The sequence below is a fragment of the Gouania willdenowi genome, chromosome 9, assembly GCF_900634775.1.
Source record: "Gouania willdenowi chromosome 9, fGouWil2.1, whole genome shotgun sequence".
NCBI lineage: Eukaryota > Metazoa > Chordata > Actinopteri > Blenniiformes > Gobiesocidae > Gouania > Gouania willdenowi.
In genome coordinates this window covers 40,844,841-40,858,137 of record NC_041052.1, presented here as the reverse complement: position 1 = coordinate 40,858,137, position 13,297 = coordinate 40,844,841, and the positions used below count along the sequence as shown (strand labels likewise).

At 38.5% G+C, this 13,297-nt stretch overlaps 1 protein-coding gene across 5 annotated transcripts in view; it reads right to left on the bottom strand.

Annotated features, from left to right (window-relative positions):
* LOC114469208 (tight junction protein ZO-2-like) overlaps positions 1-13,297 on the bottom strand; it is an 80,544-nt gene that overhangs the window by 14,325 nt on the left and 52,922 nt on the right. For all 5 annotated transcript variants that reach the window (XR_003674739.1, XM_028456475.1, XM_028456474.1 and 2 more), the window contains exons 8-13: positions 9,218-9,323; positions 5,236-5,354; positions 4,416-4,479; positions 2,070-2,220; positions 1,845-1,953; positions 1,132-1,351 (exon numbers count right to left, since the gene is read on the bottom strand). Coding sequence is in view for 4 of the 5 variants with exons in the window: in XM_028456475.1 (XP_028312276.1) it covers positions 1,132-1,351; positions 1,845-1,953; positions 2,070-2,220; positions 4,416-4,479; positions 5,236-5,354; positions 9,218-9,323 (769 nt within the window). In the remaining variant the exon portion in view is untranslated. The remainder of the gene's footprint in view (positions 1-1,131; positions 1,352-1,844; positions 1,954-2,069; positions 2,221-4,415; positions 4,480-5,235; positions 5,355-9,217; positions 9,324-13,297) is intronic.

Sequence of the window (13,297 nt, the reverse complement as noted above, 5' to 3'; positions counted from 1 at the left end):
AATCATTCTCACCAGTAAGAATATGTCATATAAACGATAAATTCTCATGTTAGAAATTAGCGAGGGCCACGGACCATTTGTCTCTCAATTTAGCCAAGAATGCCCATAAGAATCTTAATATTCTCTGAAGTAGAACGTTGTTTGTGGAAGCTCTCCACGGTGTGCACTGCCACCTCATGGAACGCTACTTGGTTAAAACCAGAAAACCATCCAACAAAGGGAACCGATCCAAGTTCCTCCATCAGATCCACCCAAAGTTCCACAAACACGGAGACAGAGATGAACCTGTAGCAACGATTATGAACTGGAAACTCAACTAAAGCTAACTATGCTAAGCTAACCCACCGACACACAGAGCTAATGCTAACCTCTCCATACAAGGAACAGACCAAGTAAAAAGATTAAAAGAACACGTCTTACTGTCATAAAACCACAAAGAGCCACTGATCTGTTTATGGTCAGATTTAATACTTGTATGGAAGAATAAAAGCTAAACATGTCACACGTGTGAAATAAATGTTAGCATCAATAATAATGTCACTATTCATCCGTCCCAATTTGTGAAACACAATATTTTTTTTTTTATTATATTTCACATGTTCACAGACAAAGCTGGTCCCATTAGACTAATGTAACTAATATATATATATATATATATATACAGTATATACTGAATGATTAAATCATCAGCTTGATCTGGTTTAATTATAGGAAATCTATTTTACTTATATATATATATATATATATCAGCAGTAAAAACACTATTGGAGATATTTGTGCTGTTCATGTGCTTTTCTTTTTTTTTTAGAAAATAATTTTATTTCAAATGAGGAAAGTGTTACACACAGTAACACTAATAGTGAACCACATGCACAAATATTCCATTATATATCAGCTCATGGACTCTGTGAGTCAGCAGATATTGTAGCTTTTTTGAATGTATTCTGATTTATTTGTGTTTGTAAGGAACCTGTTTACACTAAGTTGTGCATTTTTTTTTTATTTATTGTTGTCGTGATAAATACCAAAAATTTTCGGGATAATTTTTTAGTCAATATCGTTCATCCCTAGTTAAAGGTCCTAGCGTCTAAAAACAACCACAGTGAGATGCTCAGATGTTCAGAGGCCAACCTGCTCTTGTTGGGGATGATTCCTTTCTCCAGCAGCTGCTTCCCTTTTCCAACCCTGATAGCGAGCCAGTTTCCCAGTTTTCCATCGTACAGAGTGTCCACCACCTTAAAGATGTCCCCCCGACTGAACGCCAGGCTCTGAGCTGTCTCCCTCTCATATTCAAAGTGTGTGCGGATGAAGAAGGAGTCTCCACGGCCTGATGACAGGACGTCGTCATAGACTGAACAGACAAAAGAGAGAAGTTAGACTTCCTGTCAACTCAGGATCATATAAACAAAGGATTATTCTACTCCTCTGTCTCCTTATCAAAGTATTTTTATTCATCCAAAGGAATTTGTCTCGGAAAATATGTTACAAAAGAAAAAATATATAAACAAATCAAAGTACCTCACAGTTTATTATTATTATGAAAATCTACAAAACAGGGATAGGGTAAGGGCTAATGCTAACGCTAACCCTAAAAAAACACGTGAAAATCTAAAAAGAAACACGTAAAAATCGGAAAACGTGAAAATCAAAAGAAAAACACGTAAAAACCTAAAAAACGTGAAAATCTGAAAAACACGTAAAAATCTAAAAAAAACATCTGAGATTCTAAAAATACATGTGAAAATCTAAAAAAAAAGGGGGGAAAATCTGAAAAACAACTAACTAATTATGAACAAACTATTATGATAACACGAGGACAGAATGATCAAATCTTGTCTTATTACCTTCAGGTCTGCTCTGAGCCAGGATGGTGATCACGTCTCCTTTAGGAATCTCCAGCAGGAAGAGGACGGCTTCTTCTCTCACTACACCCTGGAAATCCACGTTGTTCACCTTCAGGACCAAAAACAACACAAACAAAGGTTTTAATTTGAATAAAACACTGCTGGTGTCACTAAAATGATAAACGTTAATCATTGGGTTGTGTGAGGAGGACAGAGACAAACTACCTTGAGGATCTGGTCTCCAATGCGCAGACCCTCCTCCTCAGCAGGACTTCCCTCTTGAACTCCAGCGATGAAGATTCCAACATCGTTTCCTCCTGCCAGTCTCAACCCAACACTGTCTCCTTTCTGGAAATTCACCATAACTGTGTTTGGCCTGTGATGAGAAGAACGTACAGCATTAACAGTGGAGGACATGATTACTGCCACTAGGGGGCAGTAGAGACACATCACTGATAGAATACACACCAGGGGTGGGGTCAATTACATTTATAAATTACAATTACGTCTCTAATTATCCATGTTCAATTACAATTCAATTACTATTACGGTGGCCAACATTCTTTCCAATTACAATTAAAATTTAAATAATTTTTCGCCTAAAAGTAAATTACCTTCCTCTTGTGATAGCTTGTCAGTTTGACCCATGTCTTAAATCAGCTGTAAAATACATTAAAAATATTATCTATCACATAATTAGTTTTCCATCTATTGGTTCTTCCAAATCAATGAAATATTGGTATTAATATTTTTGTTGTGGGTGTCTGAACCTTTTTTCTATCAGCGTACCCCTAGATTAAAATAAAATAATGTGTGTGCAGTGGATGGGGTTTGTACGCGGTGGGTGTTTTATTTTTTAACTTGAGCAGCATTTTATTGTAAAAAAAGTGATTTTTTAATAAATAAAGATTGATTTGATAAAAAATGATAAAATAATCCTCAAGAGAACAGGCAAAGTTGATATGAAATATATATTTTTTAACTATGCATGTGTAAGACATAGAACTTGCGTTTAATGAAATTGTAAATTACAGTTTTTTATAGAATTTCCATGCCAATTATAATTACAAAGTCAATTATCTGAAATAAATTACAACTCCATTAAGATTAAAAAAGCTAACGTTTTTTCAAATTACAATTATAGTTATGAATAAAGCTGTAAGCAGCGATGAACAGGCCCTTGCAACCCTTGCACCACTTCCCAACACACATGTGATGCATGACGGGGCAGAAATGTTAAAGTGTTGAAACTGATTATTTTTTCAAGGATTATGTCACAAACTTTCCTGCAATGTTCTGTGCAAACATAATGTCTATGATTTCCTTTTACCAATAGGTGGTTAATCACTGCACTACTCCGTAGCCACGTGCCTGCCAGAGCCAACCACCCCCACGACCCACCCATAAATTATTTGATGACATCATCACTGTATTTTCCAAAATGGGTGGGGCTTGGAGGTGAGCTCTCCAGTGATTGGCTCTGGCACCACGTGGCTAAGGAGTGCAGTGATTAGCAAGGTAGGACCAATGTTTTAATGTGATGACATCATCACTCTAGAGGTAGAGCTGATGACATCATCACTGTATGTTGGTGGTAATAAATGCTTTACTAATGTCATCAGTCCTACCTCTACAGTGATGATGTCATCAGTCCTACCTCTACAGTGATGATGTCATCACTCTACAGTGATGATGTCATCAGTCCTACCTCTACAGTGATGATGTCATCAGTCCTACCTCTACAGCGATGATGTCATCGCTCTACAGTGATGATGTCATCAGTTCTACCTGTACAGTGATGATGTCATCAGTCCTACCCTCTACAGTGATGATGTCACGAGTTCTACCTGTACAGTGATGATGTCATGAGTTCTACCTGTACAGTGATGACGTCATCAGTCCTACCCTCTACAGTGACGATGTCATGAGTTCTAACCTGTGCAGTGATGATGTCATGAGCTCTACCTGTACAGTGATGATGTCATGAGTTCTACATGTCTACACTGATGATGTCATCAGTCCTACCCTTTACAGTGATGATGTCATCAGTTCTACCCTCTACAGTGATGATGTCATGAGTTCTACCTGTACAGTGATGATGTCACAAGTCCTACCCTCTACAGTGATGATGTCATCAGCCCCCATTGAGTCATTTTGCCATTCACTTGTGCAAATCCCCCAAAAGATAATTTTTTTCGTGTTTAGGCCCTCATAAACGTGATATTTTTTTTGTAAGAAGAAGAATAAACATTACGCTAGGGTCCTACGTACCACTGTTGCTCAGGCCCTAATTACATCATAATTGTAATTGATGATCAATTACATGATTACAATTACTCACAAGCCAATCAGCGATAACTCTGGTCTTTGAGGGCTGCAGTCCTGCACTGTTTCCCTGCTAACACACCTGACTGTAAGGTGGAGCTCCTTATAAAAGGTGGAGCTGACAGAGGAGGAGATGCAGGACAGGGCCCTCCAGGACCAGGGTCACACAGTCCTGCTATGTGCTAATATTACATTATAACGACTTTCTATGGACAGCGTGTGAAAGGAGAAAAAAACACAACTTACCCATAAATCTTCTCGTCCTCTTGACTCGGTCGAAGGAGAATCTTGGGTTTGGTTGTGACAGCAACTGGAGGAGAACCAGGAGGAGAACCAGGAGGAGGGCCGTTAATATAGTACATGTGAGTTACAGTAAATATCAGATGAGTTAGTGAAAGGTGTAACAGACACCGATACTGAACAACATCATACGCTTTCCCTTATTTACTCGTCTAGCCTATGGGGAGAGATTTATTTTAAAAATATTCACAAATATATCTCCAATTTTCACATGTTTTTTTTTTACATCTTCACAAGTGTTTTTCAAATCGACAAATACATCCACGATTTTCACGTGTTTTTTAGATTCACACATATATCCTCAATTTTCACATGTATTTTTTTTCCATTTTCACACATATTTTTAAGATTTTCACACGTGTTGAACAAATCTAAAAAAAACGTGTGAAAATGTAAAAAAAATGTGTGAAAATCTTAAAAACAAGTGTGAACATGTAAAAAAAATACATGTGAGAATTGTGGATATATTTGTGGATTTGAAAAGCACGTGTGAAAATCTAAAAACATGTGAGAAAATTTTAAAAACATGTAAAAATCTAAAAACGTGTGAAAAACTAAAACACGTGAAAATGTAAAAAAAAAAAAAAAATACATGTATAAATTGTGGAATATATTTTTAAATATTTTTGAGACAAATCTCTCCCCATACATGCCTGCTGTACCACTTTGAACTCATGGGGGGGTTTGGTGCGTTCACAGTGAAGTGAACTAACCCAGGTTTGTTGAGGCCACTGAACATTTATAGACAGATGCAGATGTTTCTGACCTGGAGGCTCCGCCCCCTGCTGAGCATCTGTGTCCAGCTCAGCTGAGGCCTGGGGGTCTTCAGGAACTCTGAACGGAGACGCCATGACTGACATCATCGCCGTCTGGGCTGGTTCTTCTCTGTAACCACGTCACACACGCACATGCACGCACGCACGCGCGCAGACACACACACACACACACTGAAATGAAATCGCAATAGAAATATTGAGGAAAAAAATTCACAAGATTAGATTACTTTCCAAAATTGTTCAGTCCTATTTGAAACTCAATTAACATTCTACACTATGTTGAATGACTCGTTTGTTACGGATATCCAAAATATTGTGGCTGACATTTAGATTTAGAGACATGCAATGTCGCACGCACGCACGCACGCACGCACGCACGCACGCACGCACGCACGCACGCACGCACGCACGCACGCACGCACGCACGCACGCACGCACGCACGCACACACACACACCACACACACACACACACACACACACACACACACACACACACACACACACACACACACACACACACACACACACACACACACACACACACACACACACACACACACACACGTTGTTAAGGGGCTTCACTAGAAAGTGTTCATAGTAACAACATCGCCAGTGAACTTGTAGGCGTGTCATTATTAAATTATTAATACAGCATTTGACTGCAGAAACTCAATTTTTACTGTTCAACTATAAAAACACAAAAATAAACCAGATACAGACACTGTGAAGACTGTCACTGAGCTATGTTGAATATGCTAATAAATGAGACGACATAGATTGCAATATTTAATATACAGATAATTAGCATAATGTACAGTTTGCACATACACCTTTTTATTTTTGTCCCTCTGTACCACTCTCTCTGATGATGTCACCTGGTCTGTGTTCGAAATCACACACTAACACACGACACACTCAATGAGTATATACTGTCTACTATATACTATTAGTTTGGTTAGGATGATGAGTGTTCCTACTGAAGTTTACTTCCAAGTTTCCCAAGATGCATTTTGAACCTCCAGCGTTAAAAACCTTGTTCACACTGAGGCAAAATATCTCTGTTGATTCTCCACCTTTACTTTGAAAGTTCTGCAAACATTTGAAGTGAGAAAGTGACTAAGTAGAATATCAACATGTGCTCATTTGATCCATAAAACTCACGTAGACACATTTAATTCTGACATTTCGTACATTTTCAGAAACCCTCCATTGTGCTACTGACTAAACTTCCTGTTAATTTCAAAATAAGAGCCCTATTTACAAAAAAAGTGTTAAAAAAAAAACTAATAGAAGACAAGAAGAGATGCATTTATTTTGAAAAGTGGATATTTAGATTTTTAGCTTCAAGCTGGTCCCAGCACCATTTTATATTCTGCTCGCAATGCATCATGGGACGGTTGAGTATGACTAGTGTGCACACTGTGCATACTTAAAAAACGTCCCCATACAGTATACATCCTATTTCTGTTCATACTATCTAATGTGAACACAATACATACTCATTTAGATGTCACACTAAATATGAGTAGTACGTTAGTGTGACATTTACAACACAGACCAGGGGCCTCATGTACAAAAGGTACATATGTCAAAAAACGTGCGTACGTCAAAATCCAAGGCAAATGTTCAGAAACTGGAGTGAGTGTGGAAATGTGAGTCCTGAGGTGGCGTACGTTCGTTTCTACATAGTCGATGCCTTAAATTCTAAGGATTTATTAGACACACTACAAAAGAATACAATATATTCACACATAAACCTCTGAGCTGCTGTTGACATGCATCATTGACACATTTTTTGAGTTAGTTTTTTTTTTTTTTTTTTATCTGCCTAATCTGAGTCCTCTACATGTTGTTCACTAACTGTCAGAGCTCTGTGCTCTGGGATGTCCAGACAAGTTATCAACTGACCTCTGAGTAACTGACACTTACGTCTCAACACTTTGACGCTTTCAGTCCAGCCCTCATTAGCAGCCACACACACGCACACGCACACACACACTCCAACGGACTGTTGTGTTCACCGCGACCGACCGGTGTGGTGTGCGAGTGTGTTTGTGTCGCGTGGGGGTCGTACCGGGTGGAGGCGGGAGGTAGTGTGGTTGGTGATTGACGTATCGGTAAAAGGACTTCACTTACAGAGGTTTTAGAACCAAAGCGTTTTCCACTGAGTCACATTTAGGTGTTAAACATTCACAGCCTGTTTGATGATCAGATGGAGACAGAGACAAACATTAAGCCTGATGTGTGCGATCAGAACGTCATATATAGCGATTATTATTATTATTATTAGCAGTATATAGCATTTTCCGTCTCTTCGATCCAGGCGTACGCACAGATTTAAACATCTGAATTTTTACGAGCGTACGCCGTTTCTGGATTGAGACGCTTTTTTCACACCATTTTTCACGTAAGTCTTTGTACATGAGGCCCCTGGTCTTTAAATAACATTTAATTAGAATTATTTTTTTGGATTATCACCATTCAATAGAATTCAACTTTAATAATGGGCTGCCAAATAGAACAATTCATCTGATGCAACTTACTTTATTCATACTACTGTAATACAGTATTATTTACTGTAATAAAAGCAAGTAAACAGTTTAACTTTCGTCCTGATTTTTACTTCGAGTTGATCACACAAACCACAAACTTCTAGCAGGACGTGTCAGAAACCACAGGTTGAACTTCAGATAACGGGATAATGGCTCCTGGTGAAATCACTTAGCATTGTGTGCATTGGACAAACCAAAGCCTGTGTTTCTTTAACAGTGTTAAAGTGGAGTGGAGCTCCTCTGAAACATGCTAAACATTGATTATCACCGTTAAAAAGCTTCTCTTTAATGCTTCTAATCCATTTCCTAGGTTTTAAATCCTGTGTTCATTTATAAACCATCATCTTTTCCTTCATCTCCACCATCTGTGAGCTCTGTGAGGGCTGTGGTCAGAGGTCACGTGAGGTCGGCTCTGGCTGTGAATAACGCTTAACATCCAACAAACTCCAGTCCTCAGTGTTCCAGTGTGTTACAAAGATCTGAGACTGAGGTTTGACGAGAACCCAACAAACATCAGCTCACACCCACTTTCTTTAAAAGGATCCTCCACTGTTTTTACAAGTTTAGACTAAAACCTCATTTACTTATTAATAGATCTATGTCTAACAAACACATTATTTTGCCCCATATCTGTTTTATTAACTTGTAAAAATGGGACTTACAGTTTTGGAGCCTGTTCCACCATTTTTAAATCATGTGATTGATGATGTCACACGGCCCCACTGCCTCTAAACATTCCATTGTTTTCTATTGGAGTGAAACATTTTAACTTTTTAGATCATTGAGCAGCTTTTTAGATCATTTAATAGCTTTTTAGATCATTTATTAGCTTTTTACATCATTAAGCAATAGTTTACATCCTTAAGCAGCTTTTTAGATCATTCAACAGCTTTTGTTCTCAGAAAGAGGATAAAAAAATTGTGAAACGGAAAAATAACCCTGAGGATAGAAGTTCTTTTAGGTTGGAGTCCTTCAACAGTCTGTGACTTACTTTCTAACTTCAGCCTCCAGAGCGTGTCAGCGCACTGTTTAATGGAGAGTAAAGGTCCCTGCTTCATTGTCTACTACTAAACCTCAGAGTTAGAAATGTTGACCCCTGCAGTCTTAGCTTATTTTTCCGGCCACAACAGTTTTTGTAAATAAGAGGTTTAGATTGACATTTAACTTTTCCTGATTATTTAGAGCAACCAAAAGCAGCACAAGTTGTCATTTTGACTGAAAAAGCTGCTAATGATCTACAAAGCTCAATGTTTCACTCCAACAGAAAACAATGGGATGTTTACAGGCAGTGGGGCCGTATGACATCATCAATCATGTGATTTCAAGATGAGGAACACAGGTTGTAAAGTCCCAATTTAAAAGTTAATAGAATGAATATGGTGCAAAGTCCTGATCCAAAGACCCTCCCATCACTCTCACCTGTGGGCGTCCCTTTCATTGGAGGAGTGGGACGACAGGTCAGACTGGCGAGACCTCCGTCCCTCTGGGGGGGAGTAGGAATGGTACGACTCCGCCTCAGACATATCTGACACACAAGCAAACAAAGGTCACAGTTAGAAAGACCCCAGACTTTAAGGACAAGCACTGAAAAAACACCATCACCATCTGAAAAAAGAGCCCCCACCACCACCACCACCACCAGCACACATCCCCACAGGAAGGGAGAGGCCTCGGCAGCAGGTAGAGTTCAAAGCCCACTGAGACCCCAGAATCAGAGGTTGGTTATTGGTGTGAATGAATGTGATTACTGGACTAAGGCTGGATTATTAAAGGTGTTATAAAGGTGCGTTCACACCAAACGAGACTCCAGTTGCTTCAATCGACCGCGATGAGTCGCTTGAATGTAGTCGCACTTAATCAGTGACCAGTGACGTGATGACTGGCGAAGTAACGAAGGGAGAAACTTGTTGCCGATTGGAAGTGGCGACACAGCTTCACTCGAAGTCGCTTGAAATGTTCAAAATGTTCAATTTTGAGCGACTTCCTGCGATTTATATCACGTGATTGAGTCGCTGGAATCGCGTCGCTTGAAGAGAGGTCGGTTGATGTCACTTGACATTGCGTTCATTTATACTGATTTTAAATGTAATCTAGTCACCAGAGTCGCATTTAGTGTGAATGCACATTTAGGGTCCGGTTTCACACAGTTGAGATCATACTTACTGTTTAAAATCACAAGTATTAATAATAATCTTCAAAGAAAACTTAAACAGCTATTTAACACACATTAATCCAGTGATTCCCAAACTTTTTCTGTTTTAGGCCATCGCCCCCCCCCCATGCCCCCACCCCCCATTGCAACAGAATGGGTAAAAAATATAGCCTTTATTGAAAAATTTGAAAATTGTGACTACTGATATATTCTTCTTCCAAACTCATAACAATAACATTAAGTGGTGTAATCACATATTTTAGAACAGTCATAAACAAAGTTCTAAAAAAAATGTAATTTTTTTGCTTAATGTTCAGCTAAGCTGTTTTTACACTTTCCTCTCGCGCCCCTGTTCTGATGTCACGCCGCCTCATTTGGGAACCACTGCATCAATCCATAAAAGCTCAGAGATTACAGATGAACAAGATGTAAACCAATGGTCAGTAAACTCTAAGGTTCTCTGTCCCAATAAAGTTTGAGAATTCCTAAATCTACCTCAGCATGTTTCCAGCGTGGGTCGTGACCCCTGACACAGACAGGCTATAAGAAGTTATTTACTGTACGTAAAAGGCATTTTGTACTTAAATAGGTCCATTAGATCTATTAATCTGGTAAAAAGTGATCCAAAGTAAGAGTACAGCGGATGCTTCTTTTGTCGAGATTCTGACTCCATGCACTGGGTTTCAGAGTTGGGGTCAATTACATATTTCAATTACAATTATATATTCAATTATCCATGGCATTTTTTCCAAATAAAATTAAAATCATAATTTTTCCCCTGAACAATCAATCACAATTACATTCTCAATTACAAACTTTCAATTACAATTTATCACAATTAATGAGCTTGAAAGAAATAACCACATAAAATGTTTTTAGGGTCTTACTATAGCTTTATCTAAAAAAAAAAATTCAAAAACTTTCCAATTTTTTTGCCTTACCTTCGAAATTTGGGTGTTTTTCCCACAATTTTTTTCTTTTTTTTTTCATGTCTTACTGCATTTTTCGGTTCAGTTTAAATGTGCTCATCATATTTTAACTAGTTGTTAGGGTTTTAACACCGACAGTTCTTATAGAACTTCCAAGTCGATCATCGGAACTTAATTACAACTCAATTCTGATTACAACAGCAACAGATTTTTTCAAATACAATCACAATTATGATTACATCATAATTGTAATTAATCATCAATTGCGCGATGACATTTATTCCCTGTTAAACCCTTTACACAGAGGTTTGAAAGATATGATTCTGACGTGTTAGCGTTTTTTAGCTGAAACAGATGAACAAGGATCAGTGATAGAGAGAGAAACATAGAGTAACAGTCACACCATCAGTGAGCACACAATGAGTGTTTAGAGATGAAAAATCAGCCAGAGAAGAACGATAGGCGAGGAAGACAGACGCCTGCCAGATGTTTCTACTATTAGCAGAGTTAAGGGTCGTTAGTGTCTTACCCACCTCATGATCCGCGCTCATCATGCAACATCTTACATCAAAGCATCTGTCAGGTTCTGTTTGTTATTTAGCCCTTGGGATCCTTTTTAAGTTATTCTGTGTCTTTGTTTATTCGGTTTGAGTCGGGTCGTGTGTTTAACTTTTGTCTGTGTTTCAGGTGTTCCTGCTTGTGGCTCCACCCCTCAGTGATGTCTGCCTGCTTGGTTGGTGACTGATTAGCGCCCTCATGTTTTCACCCAGGTGTGGGCCAATCCCAATCAAGCTTCCCTCACTATTTAGCTGAGTGCTTGGACACAGTATGACTGCGGGATCATTGTATGTTGTCTTCCCTCCTTGTGGCCTGCTGCGTCTGGTCCTTGCTCCCTGTACCTCCTGTCTTTCTGGATTTAAGTTTTGTTTTGTTTTGGTATTAAAGATGGACTGGTTTCAAGAACGCTATGCCTCCATCCTACCTCCTTCTCTCTCTGCATTTGGTTCCACACTGGATCGTGACAGCATCACTCTTTACCTTCTGACGTCTGACACGTGACAAACAGAGGAACTCTTAAAACTTAATAAATCACAGGCTTCAGAGTGTGTGTGCAATGAAATGTTTTTATTTATTCAGTAATAAATCATCTCACGGTTAAAAGAGTTAGGGCAGTGTCAGGTTAAGTGCAAAATGCATGAGTTAGCTAATGTTAGCTTAGAGAAAGGAACCGAGTGGTTACACATGCTGTGTCTGGGATGCTCCTTCATTTAAAAGTATGACATATTATCTGGAAAAGAAAAGCACAGACACAGATTGGGCTGTTGAGCCATTATCAGACATCACTTTAGTTTCCTCTGATGTGAGGAGGCAGGAGTAGAGCTGATCCTCCTGTTGACTCTCACAGAGGGAGAAACACAATGGAATACACATCAATGGATACTTCCCAGTTTGTCCAGTTAGTGGCTGTGTTGTAAATGTCTTGCTAACGTACAATTCACACAAACGTACTACTCATTCTAACGTACTACTCATCCTAATGTACTACTCATCCTAACGTACTACTCATTCTAACGTACTACTCATCCTAACATACTACTCATATTAACGTACTACTCATTCTAACGTACTACTCATATTAACATACGACTCATATTAACGTATTACTCATACTAATGTACTACTCATCCTAACGTACTACTCATATTAACGTACTACTCATTCTAACGTACTACTCATATTAACATACGACTCATATTAACGTATTACTCATACTAATGTACTATTCATATTAACGTACTACTCATATTAACGTACTACTCATTCTAACGTACTACTCATTCTAACGTACTACTCATCCTAACGTACTACTCATTCTAACGTACTACTCATCCTAACGTACTACTCATTCTAACGTACTACTCATCCTAACGTACTACTCATTCTAACGTACTAATCATCCTAACGTACTACTCATCCTAACGTACTACTCATATTAACGTACTACTCATCCTAACGTACTACTCATTCTAACGTACTACTCATCCTAACGTACTACTCATTCTAACGTACTACTCATTCTAACGTACTACTCATCCTAACGTACTACTCATCCTAACGTACTACTCATTCTACCGTACTACTCATCCTAACGTACTACTCATCCTAACGTACTACTCATTCTAACGTACTACTCATCCTAACGTACTACTCATTCTAACGTACTACTCATTCTAACGTACTACTCATTCTAACGTACTACTCATCCTAATGTAATATTCTTCCTAACCAAAATAATAATTTGCTCAGTGTGAGTGAAATAAATCCATAGATACTGGACAGTACAGGTGCATGTTACTAGTTCCTGATTTTTCTTAAAGGAAATCTATAAATGAATTATGGACATAAACAAGTAAACAA